The sequence below is a fragment of the Phaethon aethereus genome, assembly GCF_964289735.1.
Source record: "Phaethon aethereus genome assembly, chromosome: W".
NCBI lineage: Eukaryota > Metazoa > Chordata > Aves > Phaethontiformes > Phaethontidae > Phaethon > Phaethon aethereus.
The window spans coordinates 14,888,606-14,913,457 of NC_138581.1; the positions used below are offsets into that span (position 1 = coordinate 14,888,606).

Here is a 24,852-nt window from a genome sequence, read left to right on the forward strand (position 1 = left end):
CCCTAAATCATGTCCTGAAGCACCACATCCACACGTTTTTTGAATACTTGCAGTGATAGTGACGCCACCACCTCCCTGGGCAGCCTGTTCCAATGCTTGAACACTCAGTGAAAAAATTTTTCCTAATATCCAATCTAAACCTCCCCTGGCACAACTTGAGGCCATTTCCTCTCATCCTACCACTAGCCACTTGGGAGAAGAGACCAACACCCATGTCGCACAACCCCCTTCCAGGTAGCTGTAGAGAGTGATAAGGTCTCCCCTCAGCCTCCTCTTCTGCAGACTGAACAACCCCGGTTCCCTCAGCCGCTCCTCATAAGACTTGTGCTCCAGACCCCTCACCAGCTTCGTTGTCCTTCTCTGGACACGCTCCAGCAACTCAATGGACTTCTTGTAGTGAGGGGCCCAAAACTGAACACAGGATTCTAGGTGTGGCCTCACCAGGGCCGAGTACAGTGGCACAATCACTTCCCTACTCCTGCTGGTCACACTATTCCTGATACAGGCCAGGACGCTGTTGGCCTTCTTGGCCACCTGGGCACACTGCCGGCTCATATTCAGCCGGCTGTCAACCAGCACCCCCAGGTCCTTTTCCACCAGGCAGCTCTCCAGCCACTCCTCCCCAAGCCTGTAGCGTTGCATGGGGTTGTTGTGACCCAAGTGCAGGACCCAGCACTTGGCCTTATTAAGCCTCATACAGTTAACCTCTGCCCATTGATCCAGCCTGTCCAGATCCCTCTGCAGAGCCCTCCTACCCTCCAGCAGATCAACACTCCCACCCAGCTTGGTGTCATCTGCAAACTTCCTGAGGGAGCACTCGATTCCCTCATCCAGATCATCTATAAAGATATTGAATAAGACTGGCCCCAGAACCGAGCCCTGGGGAACACCACTCGTGACCGGCCGCCAGCCGGATTTAACTCCATTCACCCCGACTCTCTGAGCTTGGCCATCCAGCCAGTTCTCTACCCAGCGAAGAGTAAACCCGTCTACGCCACGAGACGCCAGTTTCTATAGGCGAACGCTGTGGGAGACGCTGTCAAAGGCTTTACTAAAGTCCAGGTAGACAACGTCCACAGTCTTTCCCTCATCCACTAGGCGGGTCACCTGGTCATAGAAGGAGATCAGGTTGGTCAAGCAGGACCTGCCTTTCATGAACCCATGCTGGCTGGGCCTGATCCCTTGGTTGTCCTTCACATGTCCTGTGAGCACCCTCAAGACAAACTGCTCCATGATCTTCTCCGGTACGGAGGTCAGGCTGACAGGCCTATAGTTCCCAGGATCCTCCTTCTGCTCTTTCTTGTAGATGGGCATCACATTGGCAAGTGAAAGAGCTAGCACCTACCTAACCCATTGCAGAAGTGCTTCAGGATCACTTCATCTATTTAAAGATAGGATTCCTGTCATTATGCCATAACTGGACAGAGTGATGCAAGTAACATCTGGCTGGTGCCTAATTTAGCTTACTCAGCACTTTAGAAGTTGTATATAGAGAGAATAATTTGACCAAAGGTTTTGCCTCACCCTCTCTTCCCTGCCAATCACTTTGTGTTTTGACACCTCACCACCTCTGTTTCCAGTACAGACAATAATCTGTTAGTCAAGGTAACAGGACAGGAAAAAAACAAAAAAGCAAAACAACCAATCGAGATGAACTAAGCAGCACATCATCCAGATATTCCACAGCTTGAATCCTGCCATATAACAACAGTTGCAGTATAGCACACCTTGTAAATATCACAGCATAATGCTCTCATCACACATTATAGATGTTTATGTAAGTTACTAGCGTCAAAGCACATAGCTAGCTAAGCTAGCTCAGGCCTGGTGACATGCCTGAGTGTATTGGGTTTGCATGGCAAGGTTTTTGGTAGCAGGGGGGCTGTAGGGGTGGCTTCTGTGAGAAGCTGTTAGAACCTTCCCTTGTGTCTGATAGAACCAATGCCAGCTGGCTCCAAGACGGACCTGCCACTGGCCAACGCCGAGCCAATCAGCGATGGTGGTAGCACCTCTGGGATAACATATTTAAGAAGGAGGAAAAAAAACAGTACACAGCATTTGCAGCTGGAGAGAGGAGTGAGAATATGTGCAACAATTCTGCAGACACCAAGGTCAATGAAGGAGGGGAAGGAGGTGCTCCAGGCAGGGGAGCTGAGATTCCCCTGTAGCCCATGGTGAAGACCATGGGGAGGCAGGCTGTTCCCCTGCAGTCCACAGAGGTCCACGGTAGAGCAGATATACACCTGGCAGCCCATGGAGGACCCCACACCGGAGCAGGTGGATGTGCCCAATGGAGTCTGTGACCCCGTGGGAAACCCACGCTGGAGCAAGCTCCTGGCAAGACCTGTGGACCCAGGTGGGCATCCAGCCAGGGTCAACCCATCACATTGACGCAACTAGATGTCCCCAGAAACAGTACTTCAACGTGGACTAAGCTCAGTGGCTCTGCTGGGGTTAGGTCAGTTAAATTTAAACTGAATTTAATTAGTTAAATTAAGCTTACTTAAGTGAGGATTGGTACTGGCTCCCTATTTCTGACCACTATGGTTTATCACAACAGCAAGGGCAAGATCCAAGTACATGGCATGGACCTTAGCTCAATGCAATAACCCTCCCAAGAACCCAACTGCAGGGAAGAAAGAAGAGCCTGCCTCCACAAACTGCTGGACTCCATTTTTCCCTCCATCTGCAGCATTAATAATTCAGAACATACCCAGTTAATTTGACTGTAAGAAAGAAACTGAGAACTGACACACACATACACACTTGGTGTTCTCCTAGTAAACATACTTCAGCTTCCTAGAAACTTGCATCAGTACACATTGTTCTTAAGCTGCCATTCAGCACTGTGACAGTAATTTCCATCTTTTGCACACCTGAGCTATGCAGTATGTTAAGAGTGATTGGGACAGCATCTTAACTGCTCATCCTTTAAAATTCTTCCAGATTTTCTTGTAGAGCAGCAAAGAATGATGACTGTAAACAGAAATAATTAAACAATTAAAATGAATCAGTTTTATTTATTCAGTTAGAGAAATGTGCAAGTGGTACCCATCCACATGTTCTATTACTCACAACCAATTAAAACCATGGAGAAAAAAAAAAGAACCGTAAACACATTTGATTAGAGCTCAGGTGTAGAAGTAACAATAAAAATTCAAAAATGCAGATATAACGCTAAATCCATTCTGTCACATTTTCAAATATGTAAGCAAGCTGTGTTTCCATTTCTCAAAAGTAATTAGATTCTCCAGCATCAGAAGACAGAAATGCAAGTCCTGCAAGATATCCACCTATAAAAATTAGGTTTAAAAAAAAAACACCCACACAAAACACACTAACATATTAGCAAGTAATCTGAAAGGCTGTTAAAGAGATAATCTGCATTTCCCTCAACTACAAGAGTTACCAGAAAACCACCATACTTTAATTATGAGTCAGATTTAGAAAGTCCATACAAAGCACAATTTTAAGAGTCCTTGCACCCTGGAACTCACTTTTCTTATTAAGAGTACTATGCAGGAAAAAAACCCACATTGATAGAAAAAGTCTTAGGAAAGTTATGCTGTGGCAAAAGCTAAGATACTTAACTTTATGTGGACGTGGACAGTGTCAATTACCCATGCATATATGAGAATGTATACAGTTTTAAACTGTATTATAATACTATAGAAGAATTATATATTCTATATATATAATTATTATAGAATATAATTTAATTATATAATAAGAAATATGAGTTTCACAACTAGGGGCCTACAAACAACACAGCATGTGGTTGAAGAACTTTGCTGAAAGTTCTCACCTTACTAATTTACTCAGTTGTAACTTTGCAGAAATACAACACTAGTTGTAGAACAAGCATTTCCTCTCCACGGCCAATGAATTCTGGGGACTGCGGGATTTAGCCTATGAAGAGTTTTGGTTTTTTACCCATCCATAACAAGGAAAGGCTATAATGAAGGGTCAGCAATATCCAGCTTTCTATGTGATCCTACTAATGCACTAAAGATGTGATCTGCAAGACCGTCTCAAGTAAACGATGATGTTAGCTATGCAATTTAATAACTAAAACAGTCTGAAGTTTCCAAACTCTCCCATATTTCTAAATTTAAACCCTAGTCATAAAAGGTTATGCATCATGTTATATAATCTGTGCTCTTCACTGAGAATGTTATGGCTATAGGCAAAGTAAATGAAAACAACAGTGTCTCTGGATCAATCATGAGCCATGAAGCAAAAAAGACCACATGACAGATGCAATTTTTCTTGGCACAGTATGGGCATTACAAACTGATGACAACTGTATGTCCACACTGGCACCCTTACACAGCAGAGCTTTGTGGGAGCCCCACAAAGTGATGAAAGGCCAAAATGACCACAAACTGTAAATTACAGATTTATTTCATTAAAATACTAGGTTACTACTGCAGTGATCCCTTCCAGAAATTGACTCTCTTCAAGTATAAGCCAGTTATTTCAAGAACTCATTCATGTTTCTCCCCTGCAAAGCCAACATAAAAGGCAAAACCAATAATCTTTTATACCACAGAATCACAGAATCACAGAATCACTAGGTTGGAAAGGACCTTTAAGATCATCAAGTCCAACCATTAATCCAGCGCCACCATGTCCCCTAAACCATGTCCCGAAGCGCCACATCCACACGTTTTTTGAACACTTCCAGAGATGGCGACTCCACCACCTCCCTGGGTAGCCTGTTCCAATGCCTGACCACCCTCTCAGTGAAGAAATTTTTCCTAATATCCAATCTAAACCTCCCCTGGCGCAACTTGAGGCCATTTCCTCTTGTCCTATTACTAGTTACTTGGGAGAAGAGACCAACACCCTCGTCACCACAACCCCCTTTCAGGTAGTTGTAGAGAGCGATAAGGTCTCCCCTCAGCCCCCTCTTCTCCAGACTAAACAACCCCAGTTCCCTCAGCCGCTCCTCATAAGACTTGTGCTCCAGACCCCTCACCAGCTTCGTTGCCCTTCTCTGGACACGCTCCAGCAACTCAACATCCTTCTTGTAGTGAGGGGCCCAAAACTGAACACAGTATTCAAGGTGCGGCCTCACCAGTGCTGAGTACAGGGGCACGATCACTTCCCTACTCCTGCTGGCCACACTATTCCTGATACAGGCCAGGATGCTGTTGGCCTTCTTGGCCACCTGGGCACACTGCCGGCTCATGTTCAGCCGGCTGTCAACCAGCACCCCCAGGTCCCTTTCCGCCGGGCTGCTCTCCAGCCACTCCTCCCCAAGCCTGTAGCATTGCATGGGGTTGTTGTGGCCAAAGTGCAGGACCCTAAGGTTGATAAAAAAATAAAGCTTGCCCACACAGAAGCACTGAAAAGAAAGCCAAAAGCATGCGACACTGTCATCACATTAGCCAAGAAAGGTTCTTTTGTTGCACAACTAATGGGTCTTCAAAATTTTTAATGCAATTTGGACACACATACAGCTTTTGCCAAACATGGAGAAATAAGGTGTTGAGAGCTGCTCCAGGAAGCAGATACACCAACACACACTCTCATTTCTCATGTATGCACACACAAATACATCTAAAAAGCAATTTTCTATGCAAAATTATGACATTCTGGGTAAACACTAACAAGTAATTGCTACTAAACCCTACAACAACCCTGCTGTTATTCATCACAATACATGCTGTAAAACACTGCGAAGACTTATATGCAACTTTTCCATGAACCTGGAAAAATAGTGGAAGAAGAAAAGAAAAACCAAAAGAAACCACCCCACTAATTGCTGGAGTATTGACTCAAAAGGGAAATCACCATCTGATTGAAATAAACACATGGAAATCAGAGAATGAGTCTGGCTAACCAGCATCTGTCCAAATATCTTGTTTCAAATGAAAACTGAACCTTGGCTAATTTAGAAATATTAAATTACCATAATTAGAAAATAGTTTCCCAAACAATCAGCAAGGGAGGCATGATGTTAGCTTTCCAGTACTTTCAATACCTATAAGGTCTATGAAAAACTGGAGGAGGAAAGGACTTGAGCCAATACTGGCACCTAAGAATTATCTCTGCTTTTTGGAGTAGCACTCCAACAGAATAAGTCCATGGGACTGGCCACATGCACTCCAATAATCCTTCCATGCAATACTCAAAGAACTCTAATAACAGTATTGCTTGCAATAGCAAAAATTTATGGGAACCTGATAAGAGTATGTCTAAAATGTTTAAGGGATGGGAGTATTTGTCATGAGAAGAGAGGCTGAGAGCTGAGATTCTTCAGCCTGGAGAAGAGAAGGCTCAGGGGAATCTTATCACTGTGTATAAATACTGATGGAGAGGAGTAAAGAAGACAGAGCCAGATTCCTCTCAGTGGTATCCAGTGAACGGACAAGAGGCAATGGTCACAAATTTAAATACAAGAAAAACCCACTTTACTCTAAGGGTGATTGAACATTGGATCAGATTGCCCAGAGGGGCTGTCAAGTCTCTATCCCTGGAGATTGGATATTCAAAACCAAACTGGACGAGATCCTAAGCAACCTGCTCTAGTTGACTCTGCTTTGAGCAAGGGGGCTGGCTGAACTAGACAATCTCCAGAGATCTCTAACTTCAACCATTCTGTGATTCTGTAAAGATTCAGGTTATATTAAAATAGTGACAGAAGTTTACATCTTCATACCTTCCTGTATTCACTGGCTGCTTTCTGAACAAGTCAGACTTTAGAAACCTTAAAAGCATGGTGTGAGAGAAGATACCACAGCCCTTATGCTTGGAAGAAGTGAAGGGAAATCAGGCAGTATATCCTGTGGAAGCTAAAATCCTGCTGCTAACATAAGATCACATGAATTGACTTATGAGGATTTCAAGGAATGTAACAGACAGGTGATCTACTTTTAACAGAGACACTGTGTGCAGCACATCAGTCCAAACACAGCAGCTCTTGAGCATCTGCAAGACACCTCTCATCAATACACACTGAATGTCTTCAGCTATCCCAGAGTGCAGAAGGGGTTAGTAGAAGAGTAAAAAGGTAATGTAGACTGTGGATTTTTAACCAAAGAAGGAGGACATCTAACATTACAATGTGGTTATATTTTTTCCAGCATTGTTTCAAACATGCCAGTCAGAATTGGATGTTACTGTCCATTTTTTTGTGGGGTGGTGTTTTTTTGTTTGGTTGTTTTTTTTTGTTGTTGTTTGTTTGGGTTGGGAGGGGTGTGTTTTGGGGGGTTTTCTGTTGGTTGTTTTGTATTTGTTTGGCATTTTTTTGTGTATTTTTGTTTGTGGTTTTTTGTTTTTTGTTTTTTTGGGGTTTTTTTTTTTTTTTGTCGGTTGCTATTAATGCAAGTCAGTTATCCCAGGAAAGAACTAAGTCCTGTGTTCTTGGTGCAGAGACTGCTACCTGATCTACTCTTCATTTCATACCAGACTGACCCCAGCAAACACTTTCTCCATACTGCAAGGAAGCCCTCATTTCCTGCCTAGAATCCTCAACTCTTCACATCACACCCCTTTAACTATTCCCAAACAGTTTCACAAGCAGAGGGATCAGTTTCCTTAGGAAATTAGGACTTTAAAAAAAAAAAAAAAAAAGCTACTTTAGCCTAGTAAACTAAACAATCCCCCTTAATGGAGGTTTTTCTAGGAGGCAATTCAAAGCACTTAGGCCTGTTCTCTCTCCCCATTGACTACAAGCATAGAGGAAAAAAAACTATTCTCCCTGCACTGGTCAGCCATTGCAATTACTCCACACAGTAACAATTTTCGACAGAGTGACTGCTTTCACAGAGTTCTCCAAACTCCACCTTTAGAAAAGGTTGCTAACTGTTCTCTTGAAGAGACTACAAAAAGCTAAATTTATGAATTTTTTTTTCAAAAAACTTCACTGCTTTTTTTTGTAGAAAAGTACTACTATATCTAAAGGCAGAGTGTATGTATCTAACGGAGCTATCTAACTTACCTTACAAAAAAAGTAAGATTTTGTTGCTACAATAAAGTAGTATTAAATTTTAAAGCCATTCTTTTTAACTAAACTCCAGCATGACACTAAACAAAAATCAGGAAATAAAATTATTCTCCAACTGCTGGGGCTACTTCCAAAACCCAAATTTAAGAACAGTCTGTGATAAATGATTTAGTCCCAAACAGGATTCCAATTTGTTTACAATTTATTAAACGAATAGAGGCAAGCAAACAGTGCTGGGTGCGCCGGGAGTCTCCGCTCCACCAAGACGCACACCTTCACTTCTTACAATTCCTTCCTTTATACTTCTCTAGGCTTCATTTCTCGCCTTTCTCCGCCTTTTTCTTGGAAGATGACTCTCTCTTTAAGTACGTCACCACTTCCCCGGTCTGCGCATGCTTCATCTTTTTCTAGGTGGTCGTCCGGTGGTCGTTGGGAGGAAGATGCTCCTCTTCGTCAGTGCACTCTACATGACCTCTCTGTTTGTGCAGGCGCTCCGTTATTCTACTTATATTATGCTACCTTATTTGGCTATACATTTTCTCGACATTTCTGCGGTTATTTACAACACTGGTTTGCACTAGTATATCAGGAACTAACTTACATATCAGGAGGCTACATAAGCTACACATATCAAGGGAGTTACCCAAACTATACTTATCAGGAAGTTACATAAAGACTACCACTCCCCTGTTTATGGTCATGCCCTACATATATTCCTTTATTTCAATATAATCACAGAATCACTAGGTTGGAAAGGACCTTTAAGATCATCAAGTCCAACCATTAATCCAGAACCACCATGTCCCCTAAACCATGTCCTGAAGCGCCACATCCACACGTTTTTTGAACACTTCCAGGGATGGCGACTCCACCACCTCCCTGGGCAGCCTGTTCCAATGCCTGACCACCCTCTCAGTGAAGAAATTTTTCCTAATATCCAATCTAAACCTCCCCTGGCGCAACTTGAGGCCATTTCCTCTTGTCCTATTACTAGTTACTTGGGAGAAGAGACCAACACCCTCGTCACCACAACCCCCTTTCAGGTAGTTGTAGAGAGCGATAAGGTCTCCCCTCAGCCTCCTCTTCTCCAGACTAAACAACCCCAGTTCCCTCAGCCGCTCCTCATAAGACTTGTGCTCCAGACCCCTCACCAGCTTCGTTGCCCTTCTCTGGACACGCTCCAGCAACTCAACATCCTTCTTGTAGTGAGGGGCCCAAAACTGAACACAGTATTCAAGGTGCGGCCTCACCAGTGCCGAGTACAGGGGCACAATCACTTCCCTGCTCCTGCTGGCCACACTATTCCTGATACAGGCCAGGACGCTGTTGGCCTTCTTGGCCACCTGGGCACACTGCCGGCTCATGTTCAGCCGGCTGTCAACCAGCACCCCCAGGTCCCTTTCCGCCGGGCTGCTCTCCAGCCACTCCTCCCCAAGCCTGTAGCATTGCATGGGGTTGTTGTGGCCAAAGTGCAGGACCCTGCACTTGGCCTTATTAAACCTCATACAGTTGGCCTCTGCCCATCGATCCAGCCTGTCCAGATCCCTCTGCAGAGCCCTCCTACCCTCCAGCAGATCAACACTCCCACTCAGCTTGGTGTCATCTGCAAACTTACTGAGGGAGCACTCGATTCCCTCATCCAGATCATCTATAAAGATATTGAACAAGACTGGTCCCAGAACCGAGCCCTGGGGAACACCACTCGTGACCGGCCGCCAGCCGGATTTAACGCCATTCACCACAACTCTCTGGGCTCGGCCATCCAGTCAGTTCCTCACCCAGCGAAGAGTAAACCCGTCTAAGCCTCGAGCCGCCAGTTTCTCCAGGAGAATGCTGTGGGAGACGCTGTCAAAGGCTTTACTAAAGTCCAGGTAGACAACGTCCACAGCCTTTCCCTCATCCACTAGGCGGGTCACCTGGTCATAGAAGGAGATCAGGTTGGTCAAGCAGGACCTGCCTTTCATGAACCCATGCTGGCTGGGCCTGATCCTTTGGCTGTTCTGCAGATGCCCTGTGAGCACTCTCAAAACCAACCGCTCCATAATCTTCCCTGGAACAGAGGTCAGGCTGACAGGCCTGTAGTTCCCAGGATCCTCCTTCCGGCCTTTCTTGTAGACAGGTGTCACATTGGCAAGCCTCCAGTCTTCTGGGACCTCCCCTGTTAACCAGGAAAATGACATTTGCTTCAAGCTTATATCCACTAGATTTTCTTTACACGAATCACTCATTCCTCACAATCCCCCGTTTTCTTTTTCACCACTGTGATTCGTGTAAAATTTATTTAAAGTTTGTTTGATGGGTATTAACTCGGGTTCCTCTATATGTTTTACCAACATTAAAACATGTTTTCTCTCACTCTGTGTTGGTTCTATTGGAGTGGCTGTAAATTTCATTCCATTAATCGCAGAAGCTACAGCTTGTGAAAGACAAGGAATTAGACATGGTATTATTAACATACCTCCAAACAATCCTAACAAAACGATAATGATTTTTGTTACCCAGTTTCCTGAGAATAAATTTTCCCACGTTGTCCATAGTCCTTGGACATTTATTCCATTCCACGTTTGGACTGGCACATGGGCTACTTTTTTAATTTCTCTTACTAATTCATTGATGGCTTTTCCTTCATCATTTATCTCTAAACAACAATTTGTGAGATTAAATTTTCCACAGACTCCTCCTTCCTGTGCTAGTAAATAGTCTAGCGCGAGTCTATTTTGATATAGGGCTGTACGCATTTTAGTATTTTGTTTAGCCACCAATCCTAGAGCATTACCCGTTTTATTTACAATTATTTCTACTACAGCTTGCAACCTGATTATTCTATTCAACATATAAATGGGGGTCCTATATCCCCAGGACCCATCTTCTGCCCATGTCGCTGGGTCATAATATGCTATTATTCTTTCAGGTGGCCACTCATTATCTTTCCATTTTCCTATTTGTAGCTCTCTTTTTTCCCTTTGGTTGTGAGTTTCTAATGCGTCTGTATATACCTGTACCCCTAGGCGTTCTCCTCGGTTTATAGGTAATAAGAAAAAGCTTGGCCGTATAGTTCCTAACACGCACGCTCCGGTCCAATTTTTTTGGTAATCGGGTATATGCAAATTTTCCACAGATCCAATATTACCCTTCTGGACTTGACCACCCTTTATCAATAGTGGTTCCGTTGGTCCAATTTGCATGATTTTTACTTATTTCTTGGGCAGTGCCCCATTTATCCTACTTTTGGTAAGTACTATTCCAGTTATATCCCCCTTCACATACTAAATATCTGACTGGTTTACTCCTGCCGTCATTTTGCCAACAGCTTCTTCCTATTATGCTGGTTTGTAATATCCATTGTTGTTTCCTGACCTGAGTTGATATATTCTAAACATTAGGGTCTGATATGTTGCTCTCTTGGGCCTCCCAGGGCCAATTCTCTCCTGATTAGTTCCACCACATACATAACAATTAGTTACATTTAGTGACTTAGCAATGTTCTCAGCAAGATTTACAAATAGATTTTTAGCCACTGTGGGAATTTCATATTTCGTTCCTGTTTCCATTTCATGATAAAATGACTTAAATAACAGTCTATGCTGCACTGATTCTCTTTTCTTTCATTTCAATATTAATAACTACACCTGGGTCTTCTCCAGGTCCATATATCTTAAGTCCAATTTTGGTGGTGTTTTTTTTTTTTTTTCTGTTTCCAAATTTCTAAATTTATAAGGTTTAAATTTACTAAATTACAGGTACAGGTTGTACAATTATTGTCTGTTTGTACCCTTGTGATTGAAGCTTGTAAATCCCCACATTGGCTGTCATATCCCCAGCTTGCAGTATCCTAACATACACAAGACCATCCCCTTCTTCCACATAGATGTGCTGACTGATATCTCACCGTTTGACTAGGTACATAATCAGGATTTATCTGACATTGACGTCCACCTCCACCTGGGCAAACATATTTTGGTTGATTACTATAGTACCATCTCCACTCTACACTCCCACAATTAATATCCAGATCATCATCTATAATATCGCATGCATCAAAAATTACCGATACTGATGTGCTCAAATTGGCCATATCCTTACTTATTCCAATTAATCTTCCTACTTCCGAATTTGTTTTCATTTCTACCCACTATTGATAAGGAAGTTCCTTTGGATCGTAACAAACAGTATCATTTTCCACTGAGCATTTCTTATATTGTGTTCCATTGTATATACAACTCCCGTTCTGTTTCCCTTTGCACTCATAATAGGTGTGGTACATTAATGTTTTATTACTTACTCGTCCGTGCCGGGCGGTTCTTATGCACTCGGTGCAATTTTGATTACCTGTCACCAGGTTGGTGAGTCCGAGTAAAATCAGGAGAGGTCCGGTAAGGGATCTCATGGTCGGAGGCATCAGCTACAAGGGGTGCTCGTCCTTGACTGGCCTTACTTGGTCGCGACTGAGAATCCCTACCCGGTCTTGCCCTCTCCCCCTTCTCAAGCGGACTTCTTTATTTCGATGACAGTAATAAATCTTACCCACCAGAAATCTCCTATAGGAGTAGTCTGTCCACACCGAATGCAGAGGAAACTTCAGCTTTGAATTTGAAAACGTCCCTGTTAGCCTCTGTGGGAAATGATATATTTGTTACACAGGTTACACCTAACCCTCAATAATCATACAACATGGTTTACATAGTGGACATAAACTTAGTCCTGCCCAATAATTGCTTAATGCTATAGTCTTTAATTCGTGATCATTTCTCATACGTTCATTCCCTTTTTAATGTTATTTTTGTGGTTCCAGGTTGTAAAATAACTTTCCAGTCTTTCATGGGTCCTTTTACTCGAGTCGCGTGTGTCCACCCCTTTTCCGCAGTCCGGATGGCAGTATCTGTAGTTAACAATACAACAAAGGGTCCTTCCCATGAAGGAACTAAAGTTTCTTTCTTCCAAGTTTTGATCAGTACCTTATCCCCTGGTTTGAATTGATGGATTGCAAACCCCAAAGGCAGGGTTTGTGCCATTATTCCTATATCTCTTAGTTCTTTCAACCTTTCTCCTAAAACGATAACATATTTCCGAATATTATAATCTTCCACTACATTGTTTCCCTTAGAGATAGGGCATGCCGTATAAAACCTAATATGGCGATAATCCAGTCTCACTGTGCGGTTTGATCCTTATGTTAAGAAGGGCTAGCGGTAAACATTTAGTCCATGGCATCTGTGTTTCAACCATTAGCTTTGCTAGCTCTTGCTTTATTGTTTGGTTTATTCTTTCTGCTACTCCCGAACTTTGAGGATGCCATGGGGTATGATATTCCCATTTAATACCTAATGATTGGCACAAGGATTTTATAATTTTAGAAGTAAAGCGAGTGCCTTGATCAGAATCAATATATTGTATTATCCCATACCTGGGGATTAGGTGTTCTAATAAAATTTTATCACCGTCTGAGCTGTCGCTCTTGCTACAGGATAGGCTTCGACCCATCGTGTTAAATGGTCTACTATAACTAACAAATATTTCAATCTTCCTATTCTTGGTAATTCAGTAAAGTCGACTTGAATCCTTTCAAACGGTCTATAAGCTAGTTTTCTTCCTCCCATGGCCACTTGTCGAAACACGGCCTTATTTACCCTTTGACAAGTTAAACACTCTTGTGTAATTTGCCTTGCTATTTCAAAAAATTCCAATACAGCCAAACTGTTTAAGGAAATGATCACTTAACACTTTTGTACCCCAATGTGTTTGTGCGTGTAAACGTTCTAATACTTGCCTAGCGTAAGCTTTTGGCAACATCTCTCGCTCATCAGGTAATGTCCATTTCCCCTGTTCCACTCTAGCTCCTATTTTCTCTAATTTTGCTTGTTCCTCCAGCGTAAACTTTTTCTCCTTTTCCTCTTATCCTCTTCCACTAGTGTCCTCCCTTGTTTGTGTATGATTAATTTTAACAGTTTCAATCCTCAAGGCTGCTTCCTGAGCCTCCTTATCTGCTAAATTATTTCCTCTAATTCGATAATCTAATCCCTTTTGGTGTCCCCTCACATGCACTACGGCTATTTCCTTTGGTTCTCTTAACACTTTTAAAATTTTACTATCAACTCCTGATGTATTAAGTTCTTTCCTTGAGTGTTAATCAAGCCTCTTTCCTCCCAAATTTTTCCAAAAGTATGGACTACTCCATATGCATATTTGGAATCTGTGAATATGGTCCCTCTTCTTTCTTTTAATAATTCCAGGGCCCTACATAGGGCATAAAGCTCACAAGCCTGAGCTGACCATGATGGACTCAGAGGTCCTGATTCCACAAGTTCTAAGTCCTTGTCAATTTTTGCATATCCTGATTTTCTCTTCCCTTCTATTACTTGGGAGGATCCATCTACAAACAATTTTTCTCCTCCCTCTAATTCAATATCTCTAAGATTGAGCCTTACTTTTGTCTGGGATTCTATAACTTCTAAACAATTGTGTTATAGCACTACTGCTTCTGAGGGTTCCCCAAACTGGAACTGAGCGGGGCTCTGGGCAGAGGTGACTCCTAATTCCAAATTAGGTGAATCTATCAAGATGGTTTCATATTTCAAAAGTCGACTATCTGTCAACCATTTCTCTGTCCTCTGTTGGAGGACATTCCTAACATTATGTGGCGTATATACCTTTAGAGGTGCACTAAAGGTAATTTTCCTAGCTTCCTCTATCAATAATGCCATAGCAACTAGGGCTTGGAGACATGCTGGCCACCCCCTGCTCACCGAATCTAAAAATTTAGATAAATATCCCACCAGGTTTTTGGTTTTGTTGGTTTTTTTTTTTTTTTTTTCATTCCCTTTTTAGTCTGTGGAGGTTTTAGGATTAAAATACCAGAAACCCGGTCAGGATCTGATTTCTTTTTTTTTCCTTTGCTTAACCAATGTCCCAAATATTTTACTTCTTGCTCTATAAATTGTAATTTCGAGCAGGACACTTTTAATACCTTTTTCTCTAAAAAATTTAACAATCTAATGGTGGCTTTTCGGGTCTCCCCTTCAGTTTCCCCTGCTACCAGTAAATCATTCACATATTGTAATAATTTTCCCTCCTCGTGTACTGTAAAACCTTGTAAGATTTTCTTTAAGGTCTGTCCAAACAAATTTGGTGACTCCGTAAACCCTTGTGGTAGCACAGTCCACCTTAATTGTTGTTTTTCGTCCTGTTTCGGGGTCTTCCCATTCAAAGGTAAAATAATCTCTGAACCCCTTATCCAAAGGACAGGCCCAAAAGGCATCTTTCAAATCTATTACACTATACCAAATATGTTTAGGAGACAGGTGACTCAATAAAGTATAAGGATTTGCCACGACAGGGAATTTGGTGATTGTTCGCCGATTCACGGCTCTCAAATCCTGTACCATCCTATATGTACCATCTGATTTCTTTACAGGGAGTAAAGGGGTATTATGGGGTGACATACATGGTTCCAAAGTCCCATTTTTTTAGTAATTTATCCACAATAGGTTTTAGACCTCTCCGGCCTTCTATAGATATAGGATATTGTTTAATTCTAATTGGCTTATGAGGGTCTGTTATTTGTACCTTGATGGGTTCCATATCTAATCTCCCAACATCTCCTTCCTTATACCATACTTGGGGGTCAATTTTTTCCTCATCAAGTTGGGTTAAGGTACATAAGTTAATATATAACCGATCTCCTTGGCTCTGAATAGTTAGGTTTAGTTTTAAAATCAAGTCCCTCCCTAATAGGTTATATTCTGCTTCTGGTAATAAAAGTAAATCATTTAAACAAATTTTTGTCTCTGTCTCAATCTCTACTTCTTCTAAGATGGGGACTTTGAAGGGTTCTCCTTTTGCACCTATTACTGACATCTGGGCTTTTCCTTTTCCTACCCCTTTTGGGAGTTTCTGAATCGTTGACCTTTCAGCTCCAGTATCTACTAAAAATAAAACTTCTTCTTTTTGGGGACCTACTAATAGCTTTATCAAGGGCTCTGTTGATGTTGAGGTCCCCAGAAGATATAGCCCCTGACACCCCTAATCCTCTTTGAACATTTTCTCATCCCGTTCCCGTTTACGGCAGTTTTTCTGAACATGTCCCTTTTTGTTACAATAGTAACAGATGGGAATTGTGGGTCTGTCTTGATGAGATTGTCCCTGGGGTGGCTGTTCTGGTCTCTTCTCTTTTTTCTCTCCCAGCTGAGTCTTACTCCTCTGACTTTCCCTCACTGCTGCTACAAAAATTCTTGCCTCTGCTTTTTGTTTTTCTTCGTCCCTCCTGACATAAACCTTTTGAGCTTCTCTTAGTAATTCTTCCAACCCTCTCTCTTGCCAATCCTCTATCTCCACCCAGAGGTACTTCCCGTAAAGGATACAAAGACGCTCTGGGTGCTCAGTTTGGGATCCTTCCCTTAGAGTTGAATTCGACCCCGGGGCCATAGGGGAAGTCGTCAAATTTGGTGACGGTATTTGACGGGTAGCTGGATTATACGGGGGAGGTAAGTGATCTAGGGGGTCCCAATCCTTCTTTTCCTTTTCCATGTGTTGCTCCCCTACGGTCTTATTTTTCCCTACTCCTGTTTTAAGATTAAAAATGCCCACACAGGCCTTTATCCATAAACTAGCATACTCGCTCTCCTCTTGGCAAAACGGTTCCTTAGAATTTACATACAGGTTTAGCACCTGACAAACCCAATCCTCAAATGACCCAAATACAGGCAAAAAAACGTGGGGTCTCAAGGGGTTCTTTGGCCATTTTACCATACAATATTTAACTAATTTCTCTTTTGTCTTCCCTTTTCCAGGGCCCTTATTATTCCAATGTTTTAACATTATCCCTAATGGACTCTCCGGAGGTATTTTTAGTAATTCGCTCCCTTTCTTCTGGTCCTGGGTTCTCGATTTCGTCTGACCCATCCAGGAATTTTTACTGTGGCAATTCCTACAGCCCTTGGTTACCAATAAGAGTGTCTTGCAGGGGGTTTCAAACTTGTCACTCACCTACGGATCCTATAAAAATCGCTTCGGTCCTTCACCGGCCAAGTCCCTCGCGGGAGATTGGAACCGCTGTTAGAAGACCTCCACAATCGCTTCGGAACGAGGTTCCGTCTCAGTCACACTCTTACACACACAGGCAACCGAATCCCACCCAACCGAACGGTATACACCTTAAATACTTACAACCCCGTCGTCTTCGTTCGGATCTTCGCGCGCAGAATTACGGGCAAAATAAACTACTGCAGCTGGCAAGGGAGGTCATAAAAATTAAATTCTTTGCTTGCCCCTATTTGGGTTCAGGATGGTGTTAGTCCCGACCCGACCCGATCAGGAGCCACCAAATGGTGGGGCGCCCCTCCTAGATCAAGTCAGTATTCAGGAACCAAGACCATCCCGGACGAGCCCCCAATTGTGATAAATGATTTAGTCCCAAACAGGATTCCAATTTAAGTTTACAATTTATTAAATGAATAGAGGCAAGCAAACAGCGCTGGGTGCGCCGGGAGTCTCTGCTCCACCAAGACGCACACCTTCACTTCTTACAATTCCTTCCTTTATACTTCTCTAGGCTTCGTTTCTCGCCTTTCTCCGCCTTTTTCTTGGAAGATGACTCTTTCTTTAAGTACGTCACCACTTCCCCGGTCTGCGCATGCTTCATCTTTTTCTAGGTGGTCGTCCGGTGGTCGTTGGGAGGAAGATGCTCCTCTTCGTCAGTGCACTCTACATGACCTCTCTGTTTGTGCAGGCGCTCCGTTATTCTACTTATATTATGCTACCTTATTTGGCTATACATTTTCTCGACATTTCTGCGGTTATTTACAACACTGGTTTGCACTAGTATATCAGGAACTAACTTACATATCAGGAGGCTACATAAGCTACACATATCAAGGGAGTTACCCAAACTATACTTATCAGGAAGTTACATAAAGACTACCACTCCCCTGTTTATGGTCATGCCCTACATATATTCCTTTATTTCAATATAAATGACATTTGCTTCAAGCTTATATTCACTAGATTTTCTTTACACGAATCACTCATTCCTCACAAGTCTAAGGGATCTTAATTCCCTGAAATAGTAAAAAGTAGAAATACCTTTTACACTAAAGCATGAAATTTCTAGATATTCAGCTATCAGTTAATAAGACTAGAGCATTCCTCCAGCTAGTATTTCTGAAAGAGAGATCAGCATAAGAATGACTGCTGAAAGAAAAATTAAACCAACACAGACTTGTAGGAGATTTTAGCAGAATGGAAAAAAAAAAAAAAGTAATACTTTTCATCAAGTAAAGTACTTACCTGACATTTTTCCCTTGTTCTCTCAACATCTTCACTAGATCAGCTATGGGGTACTGAGCTTTTGCTGCACACAAACCATAACCTGAAAGAATTTCCAGTTTTTAAGCAATTTTTCTGTTTCAATACAGACAATAGTTATGGGGAATAAGCGTACCTTCCACACAAACAGAAGCTCTCACAATTAAAAATAAACAAAAAACCAATATATACATCAGAAACTCATATATTCCCAGGGGAGTTTCAGCCTGACCGCTATAATTCAGTAGCTGAATGTGGCTTTTAGCAGCAAATAATCTTTTCAGTCTTTCTATCTGAATTAATTCAGCAGAGCAATAAAGCCCAGGAAGAAAATACAGAGTATAAATTATTAATAGTGTCCTTAATGTCTGACCACAGGAACAAAAGACATCCTTGAAGATGTTTGCAAGCTTTGTTTGAAAGGTAACTTCCCAAATTAGAACCCTATCTCACTGATGTTTTCATTTAATTAAAGACTACTTTGTTTTTTAGAATTCTTCTCATTCTGATGCTAAAATATAATTTAACACAATAGTTGTTCCATTCAGTTGAAGGAAAAGAAGTCTTGAACTACTCCCCACCTGACTTCTCCTAACAGGAAATGTGCTACTTGAACTATATAAGCCTATGGCCAACATAAGAGTTTCAGAGAACTCAGGATTTTGGTTTTCAGGTTTTTTCTACTTCAATTCCAGTATTTATTGGATAGTAATTAAATTTGAGAATTTTTTTTTTCTGCTGGCTTTCTAACAAAACAATACAGAATTGAACAAGTAGACAAGAAGCATAAACAAAACTCTTTCAGTAACTTAAGGGACAGATATTTTGTTATTGGTACCACTGGTACTGTGGTAGTGCTTAGAAACTCACACCACAACAGCTGTACACAAAATTATCTGTAAGCATAATTTACAAAAGACAGCCTTTGTCCTGAAGAATTTAAAATCTAAGTAGGAAAAAGTCTGAAGATATACACACAAGGAAAATAAATTAAAAAAATATCAAGTGACATACACATTTCTACACAGAGGAATGATGACTAACCTGTGAACAAAAACAGATCCCACAACCCCAGTCAACATTTGACATGCTGCTGCTATGTTGCAACTGCAACACAGGCTACAGGTTTTTTGTTTTGGGTTTTTTGTTTGTTGTGTTAGTTTGGGTTTTTTTAATAATACAACCTCTGAACATCTTGCTGTATGAGTCAAGAGTGTCTTACCTGGAGTAATAGTGATATTATTGGCTTCCTTTATCATTTCAATTGCATTGTCCACATTGATTTCTGTGTGGGTTCCAGTAATTTCCATGGGCTTCCCACCAGCTGTTGATGTGATGCCATAGCCCCCTAGAATCGCATTTGCAAGGGAACGGTTCATAGCCTGAAAGACAAGAGCCTTTTGATTAGCTAAAGATGAAATCCAAAAACAAAGGAGAGGAGATAACCACAAATAAAACTTCTGAAGATATTAAAACCTTCCTGACAATAGTCTTGGCTGGTTTTGCCTGTTTTCAACTCAAAACTTCTTAAAACAGGCTCTTTAAAACAGAGACACAGATTAAAACAGCAGTAGCCAAACATCAGCTTCTAACACATTACACACATAAGATATCATCAGCATTTCCCCAAGGCAAAGAACAAAACAACACAAACTTTATAAAACACTTCAGTAAATATTGATCTCTTTCTGTTCTTAAAAGGGAGGGCTATAAAAGAATGCATATTTGATGACAGATTTTTTAATATATAAATATATACACAATTTTTGTAAGATATTTTCTTAAGTTCTTGAGCAATTCAACACATAAGCACAGAACTGCTATATGACAGCATGGAAGCCACACAGCTCTTACAGATAGCACAGAAGCAAAGCTCCTACAGCATCAAGACAGAAAAGAACAGAACAAAGCTAAGCAGCCACACAAAACTAACCAAATGCTAACTCAAAACAAATTGTAATGAACTGAAGGGGGCCATTAACTTACTGTTGGAGCACCAAAGGGGAACAAGAGATCTTAAACTAGGAGCTTTAAGAGGAGAACACATCCTGAAAATTCAGCTCTGTAGATGCATAACCAGGAAAAGCCACTGGCTAAATGCTTTCACTGGCATGTCTCCTTGTGAGCATTGGTCCCAAAGCAATATCTGGAAGTAGGCAAAACTTGTAATTGAAGTAAACAAAACTTTAGAAACAGGAAAGGAACAGGATAAATCGCTTCTTTAAACAAACGTGTCATACATCTGAAGAAAGCTCAGAAACCACAGCAAAATTTAAGAATGGATCTGGAGAGGCACACATACAAGCAAGAGGAAACACCTGCACAGAAGTATGTTTCCAAGTGTCCATTTTCCACTGACATTTCAAATCATGCAACTCCACAGGTTTTTGCTATAGCCTGAGATAATGTGCAATTCTGTGAAATTCAGCATCTAGCAAATAAGCAAAGATGTTAGAAGAACTTTTGTTTATCCTGATACATCATCACCATTTCAGATACTGTAAGGCAGGCACACAAATGCAGGCTCTGTGAAATCAGCATCTTTCTACTGACTGCAGTAGGCAGTAGTTCATATCCTCTAAGAACACACTGCCTTTGACATGCATCACTATTAAACCTCAAAGAGAAAAACAGACTACTTCGTATATTGCATCAGTTAAGCATCAGGTAAGACAGTCTACACAGAAGAATACCCTCTTCAGATGTTACACATGCTAAGCTTACAAGTAGCAAAGCACTTCCTATTCATATCTAAACCAAAAGACAACAGTAAGACCAGACCAAAGGAAAAAAGTTGAAATATTAGAAATCTGAGAATCTACACAAAGCAAGCATGAGATTGAAGCACCCTTGCTTGGCTATGCACCACAGAGCCGAGGAAAGAGGAGGGAGGTCTGGCAAAAAGGGGGTGGTACAGAAGGCTTCAAAATGAGCCAAGATCTCATCAAGCAACAATTAACCAATGCAGCTAAGACCTATCCAGCACAGGGGCACTTCAATGCTTCACCATTCACAGATAATCCAACTACCAGCAAAAAGGCCTCTCTGCTGTGCATACACAGGTGATACTGGCCAGGAGCTTTCAAGCCAGGGAAAACCAAACCTTTCATCCCCAAGAACTCCAAGTCCTTCCACACCACCCAGTGCCCACATAAACCACACAGATAGTACAGGTGTTGGGCCAGCATACAATTTGTAAGATTAACACAATTTGTCACTTTTCTTGCTCTCTTTCATCACCCCAATTAATGCTTCCTTTTCTACCTGAAGCATTTTCCCCATCCCTAAGCATACTGATTGTAATACCACAGTTGTTATCATCAAGTATTCGGGGGGGGGGGGGGGTGCTGACACGGATGACACACACACATGCTAATACAATCAAATGTTCTGAAAAAGTCACAGTGTTAGTATTTTACAAGAAGTCACAATTCACAGGATGAGTGAACAGTACAGGCCTTTGCTTTTTTGTTTTGGAGTTAATTTTTTTTTGTCCTTAACTTACCTCAATAGGCACAAAAGAGGGATAGGTGGAAGAATCAAACTGATACGAGTACAAAAATTAAGATATTACCTGAATATATGTTGGCCAATTTTATTAACTCATGTAAAACCTTTAAGAGATTATCTGTGTAGGCTTTGGATGATTAAGCTACAGTTTTATCACAAAAAGTAATTGGAAATGTTGTAAAAAGTTTTCAACCATTAAGATGTTTCCACAAACACCTTTTAATCTGTACTAGAAAAGCTTCAATAATGTCGTGGTTTAGCCCCAGCTGGCAACTAAGCACCACGCAGCCGCTCGCTCACTCCCCCTCCCACAGTACGGTGGGGGAGAGAATTAGGAAAAACCTCGTGGGTTGAGATAAACACGGTTTAATAGGACAGAAAGAAAGAAGGGAACAATAATGATAATACCAACAAAGGAATGTACAAGAACAAGTGAGGCCCAATACAGAGATTGCTCACCACCCCGTGATCGACAGCCCGTCCCCGAGCAGCGATTTCCGCCCCCCGGCCAACTCCAGTTTATGTACTGGGCATGACGTCGGATGGTAGGGAATATCTCTTTGGCCAGTCTGGGTCAGCTGTCCCAGCTGTGTCCCCTCCCAGCTCCCCGTGCACCCCCAGCCTGCTTGCTGGCAGGCCAGCACAAGAAGCTGGACTGTCCTTGACTGCTCAGCAACAACCCAAAACATCAGCACATTATCAACAGTTTCTCATCCCAAATCCAAAACACAGTCTCACGCTGGCTTCTGTGAAGAAAACCAGCTCTATCCTGGCTGAAACCAGGACAGCTGCTGAAGCCAGTTCTGGTTTCATCACTGCTGCACATTGCTTGGTTTCAGTGAAGCTCATTCTTCATCAGTCTGGGTGATTCTTACTATAATACCATTGATATGGTAGATAGCAGCCATAGTAGTAATGTCATACTGAACAATTAACATAATACAATTCAAATCATTGACTGTTTTCACCCAAAATCAAGTCTCCTTGAGGTACACATCGGACTTCCCCATCCTTCCGCATTACCCACCAAGTGCACCCAGGTCCCTGGGCAAAGGCAATCCCATGAATGGGTTTGCCTTTTCCTAATGCAGGAGTAACCCAGACTGTCTTCCCCAGCATGTTTCTCACATGCACCACAGGGACTTTATCCCCTTCTACAGTACGTAGAAGTTTTGATTGGGCAGGGCCGGCTCTATTAGTAGATCCCCTAGTGTTGACTAACCAGGTGGCTTTGGCTAAATGTTTATCCCAATGTTTGAATGTCCCATCACCCATTGCTCTCAGTGTAGTCTTTAACAGTCCGTTGTATCGTTCAATTTTTCCAGAAGTTGGTGCATGATAGGGGATGTGATACACCCACTCAATGCCGTGCTCTTTGGCCCAGGTGTCTATGAGGTTGTTTCGGAAATGAATCCCATTGTCTGACTCAATTCTTTCGGGGGTGCCATGTCGCCATAAGACTTGCTTTTCAAGGCCCAGGACAGTGTTCCGGGCGGTGGCATGGGGCACAGGGTATGTTTCCAGCCATCCGGTGGTTGCTTCCACCATGGTAAGCACATAGCGCTTGCCTTGGCGAGTTTGTGGAAGTGTGATATAGTCAATCTGCCAGGCCTCCCCATATTTATATTTCAACCATCGTCCTTCATACCAGAGGGGCTTTAACCGCTTGGCTTGTTTGATCGCAGCACACGTTTCACATTCATGGATAACCTGTGCAATAGCATCCATGGTCAGGTCCACCCCTCGATCCCGAGCCCATCTATATGTTGCATCTCTTCCCTGATGGCCTGAGGTGTCATGGGCCCACCGAGCTATAAATAATTCACCCTTATGTTGCCAGTCCAGATCCACCTGAGCCACTTCAATCTTAGCAGCCTGATCCACCTGATGGTTGTTTTGATGTTCTTCGGTGGCCCGACTCTTGGGTACGTGAGCATCTACGTGACGTACTTTTATGACGAGATTCTCTAGTCGGGCAGCAATATCTTGCCACAATTCAGCAGCCCAGATGGGCTTGCCTCTGCGTTGCCAGTTGCTCTGCTTCCATTGCTGCAGCCACCCCCATAGAGCATTTGCTACCATCCATGAGTCAGTATAAAGATAGAGTACTGGCCATTTTTCTCGTTCAGCAATATCTAAAGCCAGCTGGATGGCTTTCACCTCCGCAAACTGACTTGATTCACCTTGTCCTTCAGCCACTTCTGCAACTCGTCGTATAGGGCTCCATACAGCAGCTTTCCACCTTCGATGTTTGCCTACAATACGACAGGACCCATCAGTAAACAGGGCATATTGCCTTTCGTTCTCTGGCAGTTCATTATATGGTGGAGCCTCTTCAGCACGCGCCACCTCCTCTTCTGGTGATATTCCAAAATCTTTGCCTTCTGGCCAGTCCATGATCACTTCCAAGATTCCCGGGAGATTAAGATTTCCTATTCGAGCCCGCTGTGTAATAAGCGCGACCCACTTACTCCACGTAGCATCAGTCGCATGATGTGTAGAGGGGACCCTCCCTTTGAACATCCAGCCCAGCACTGGCAGTCGGGGTGCCAGGAGGAGCTCTGCTTCAGTACCAATCGCTTCTGAGGCAGCTCGAACTCCTTCATATGCTGCCAATATCTCCTTTTCAGTTGGAGTATAGTGGGACTCAGATCCCCTATATCCTCGACTCCAAAACCCTAGAGGTTGACCTCGCGTCTCTCCTGGTGCCTTCTGCCAGAGACTCCAGGTAGGGCCATTCTCCCCGGCTGCCGTGTAGAGCACATTTTTAACATCTTGTCCTGCCCGGACTGGCCCGAGGGCTACGGCATGAACTATCTCCTGTTTGATTTGTTCGAAGGCTTGTCGTTGCTCAGGGCCCCATTTAAAATCGTTCTTCTTCCGGGTCACTTGATAAAGAGGGCTTACAATCAGACTGTAATTTGGAATATGCATTCTCCAGAAACCCACAACGCCCAAAAATGCTTGTGTTTCTTTTTTGCTAGTTGGTGGAGACATAGCTGTTATTTTGTTGATCACATCCGTTGGGATCTGTCGACGTCCATCTTGCCATTTTATTCCTAAAAAATGGATCTCTTGTGCAGGTCCCT

General features: G+C 42.5%; 1 protein-coding gene across 1 annotated transcript in view; it reads right to left on the bottom strand.

Moving 5' to 3' along the window:
• LOC309415256 (NAD(P) transhydrogenase, mitochondrial-like) overlaps nucleotides 1–24,852 on the bottom strand; it is a gene marked incomplete at its 3' end in the record, with an annotated part of 98,942 nt that overhangs the window by 11,127 nt on the left and 62,963 nt on the right. Inside the window, exons 17-18 of the mRNA XM_082012722.1 lie at nucleotides 19,476–19,635; nucleotides 18,236–18,317 (exon numbers count right to left, since the gene is read on the bottom strand). Coding sequence (XP_081868848.1) covers nucleotides 18,236–18,317; nucleotides 19,476–19,635 — 242 coding nt within the window. The remainder of the gene's footprint in view (nucleotides 1–18,235; nucleotides 18,318–19,475; nucleotides 19,636–24,852) is intronic.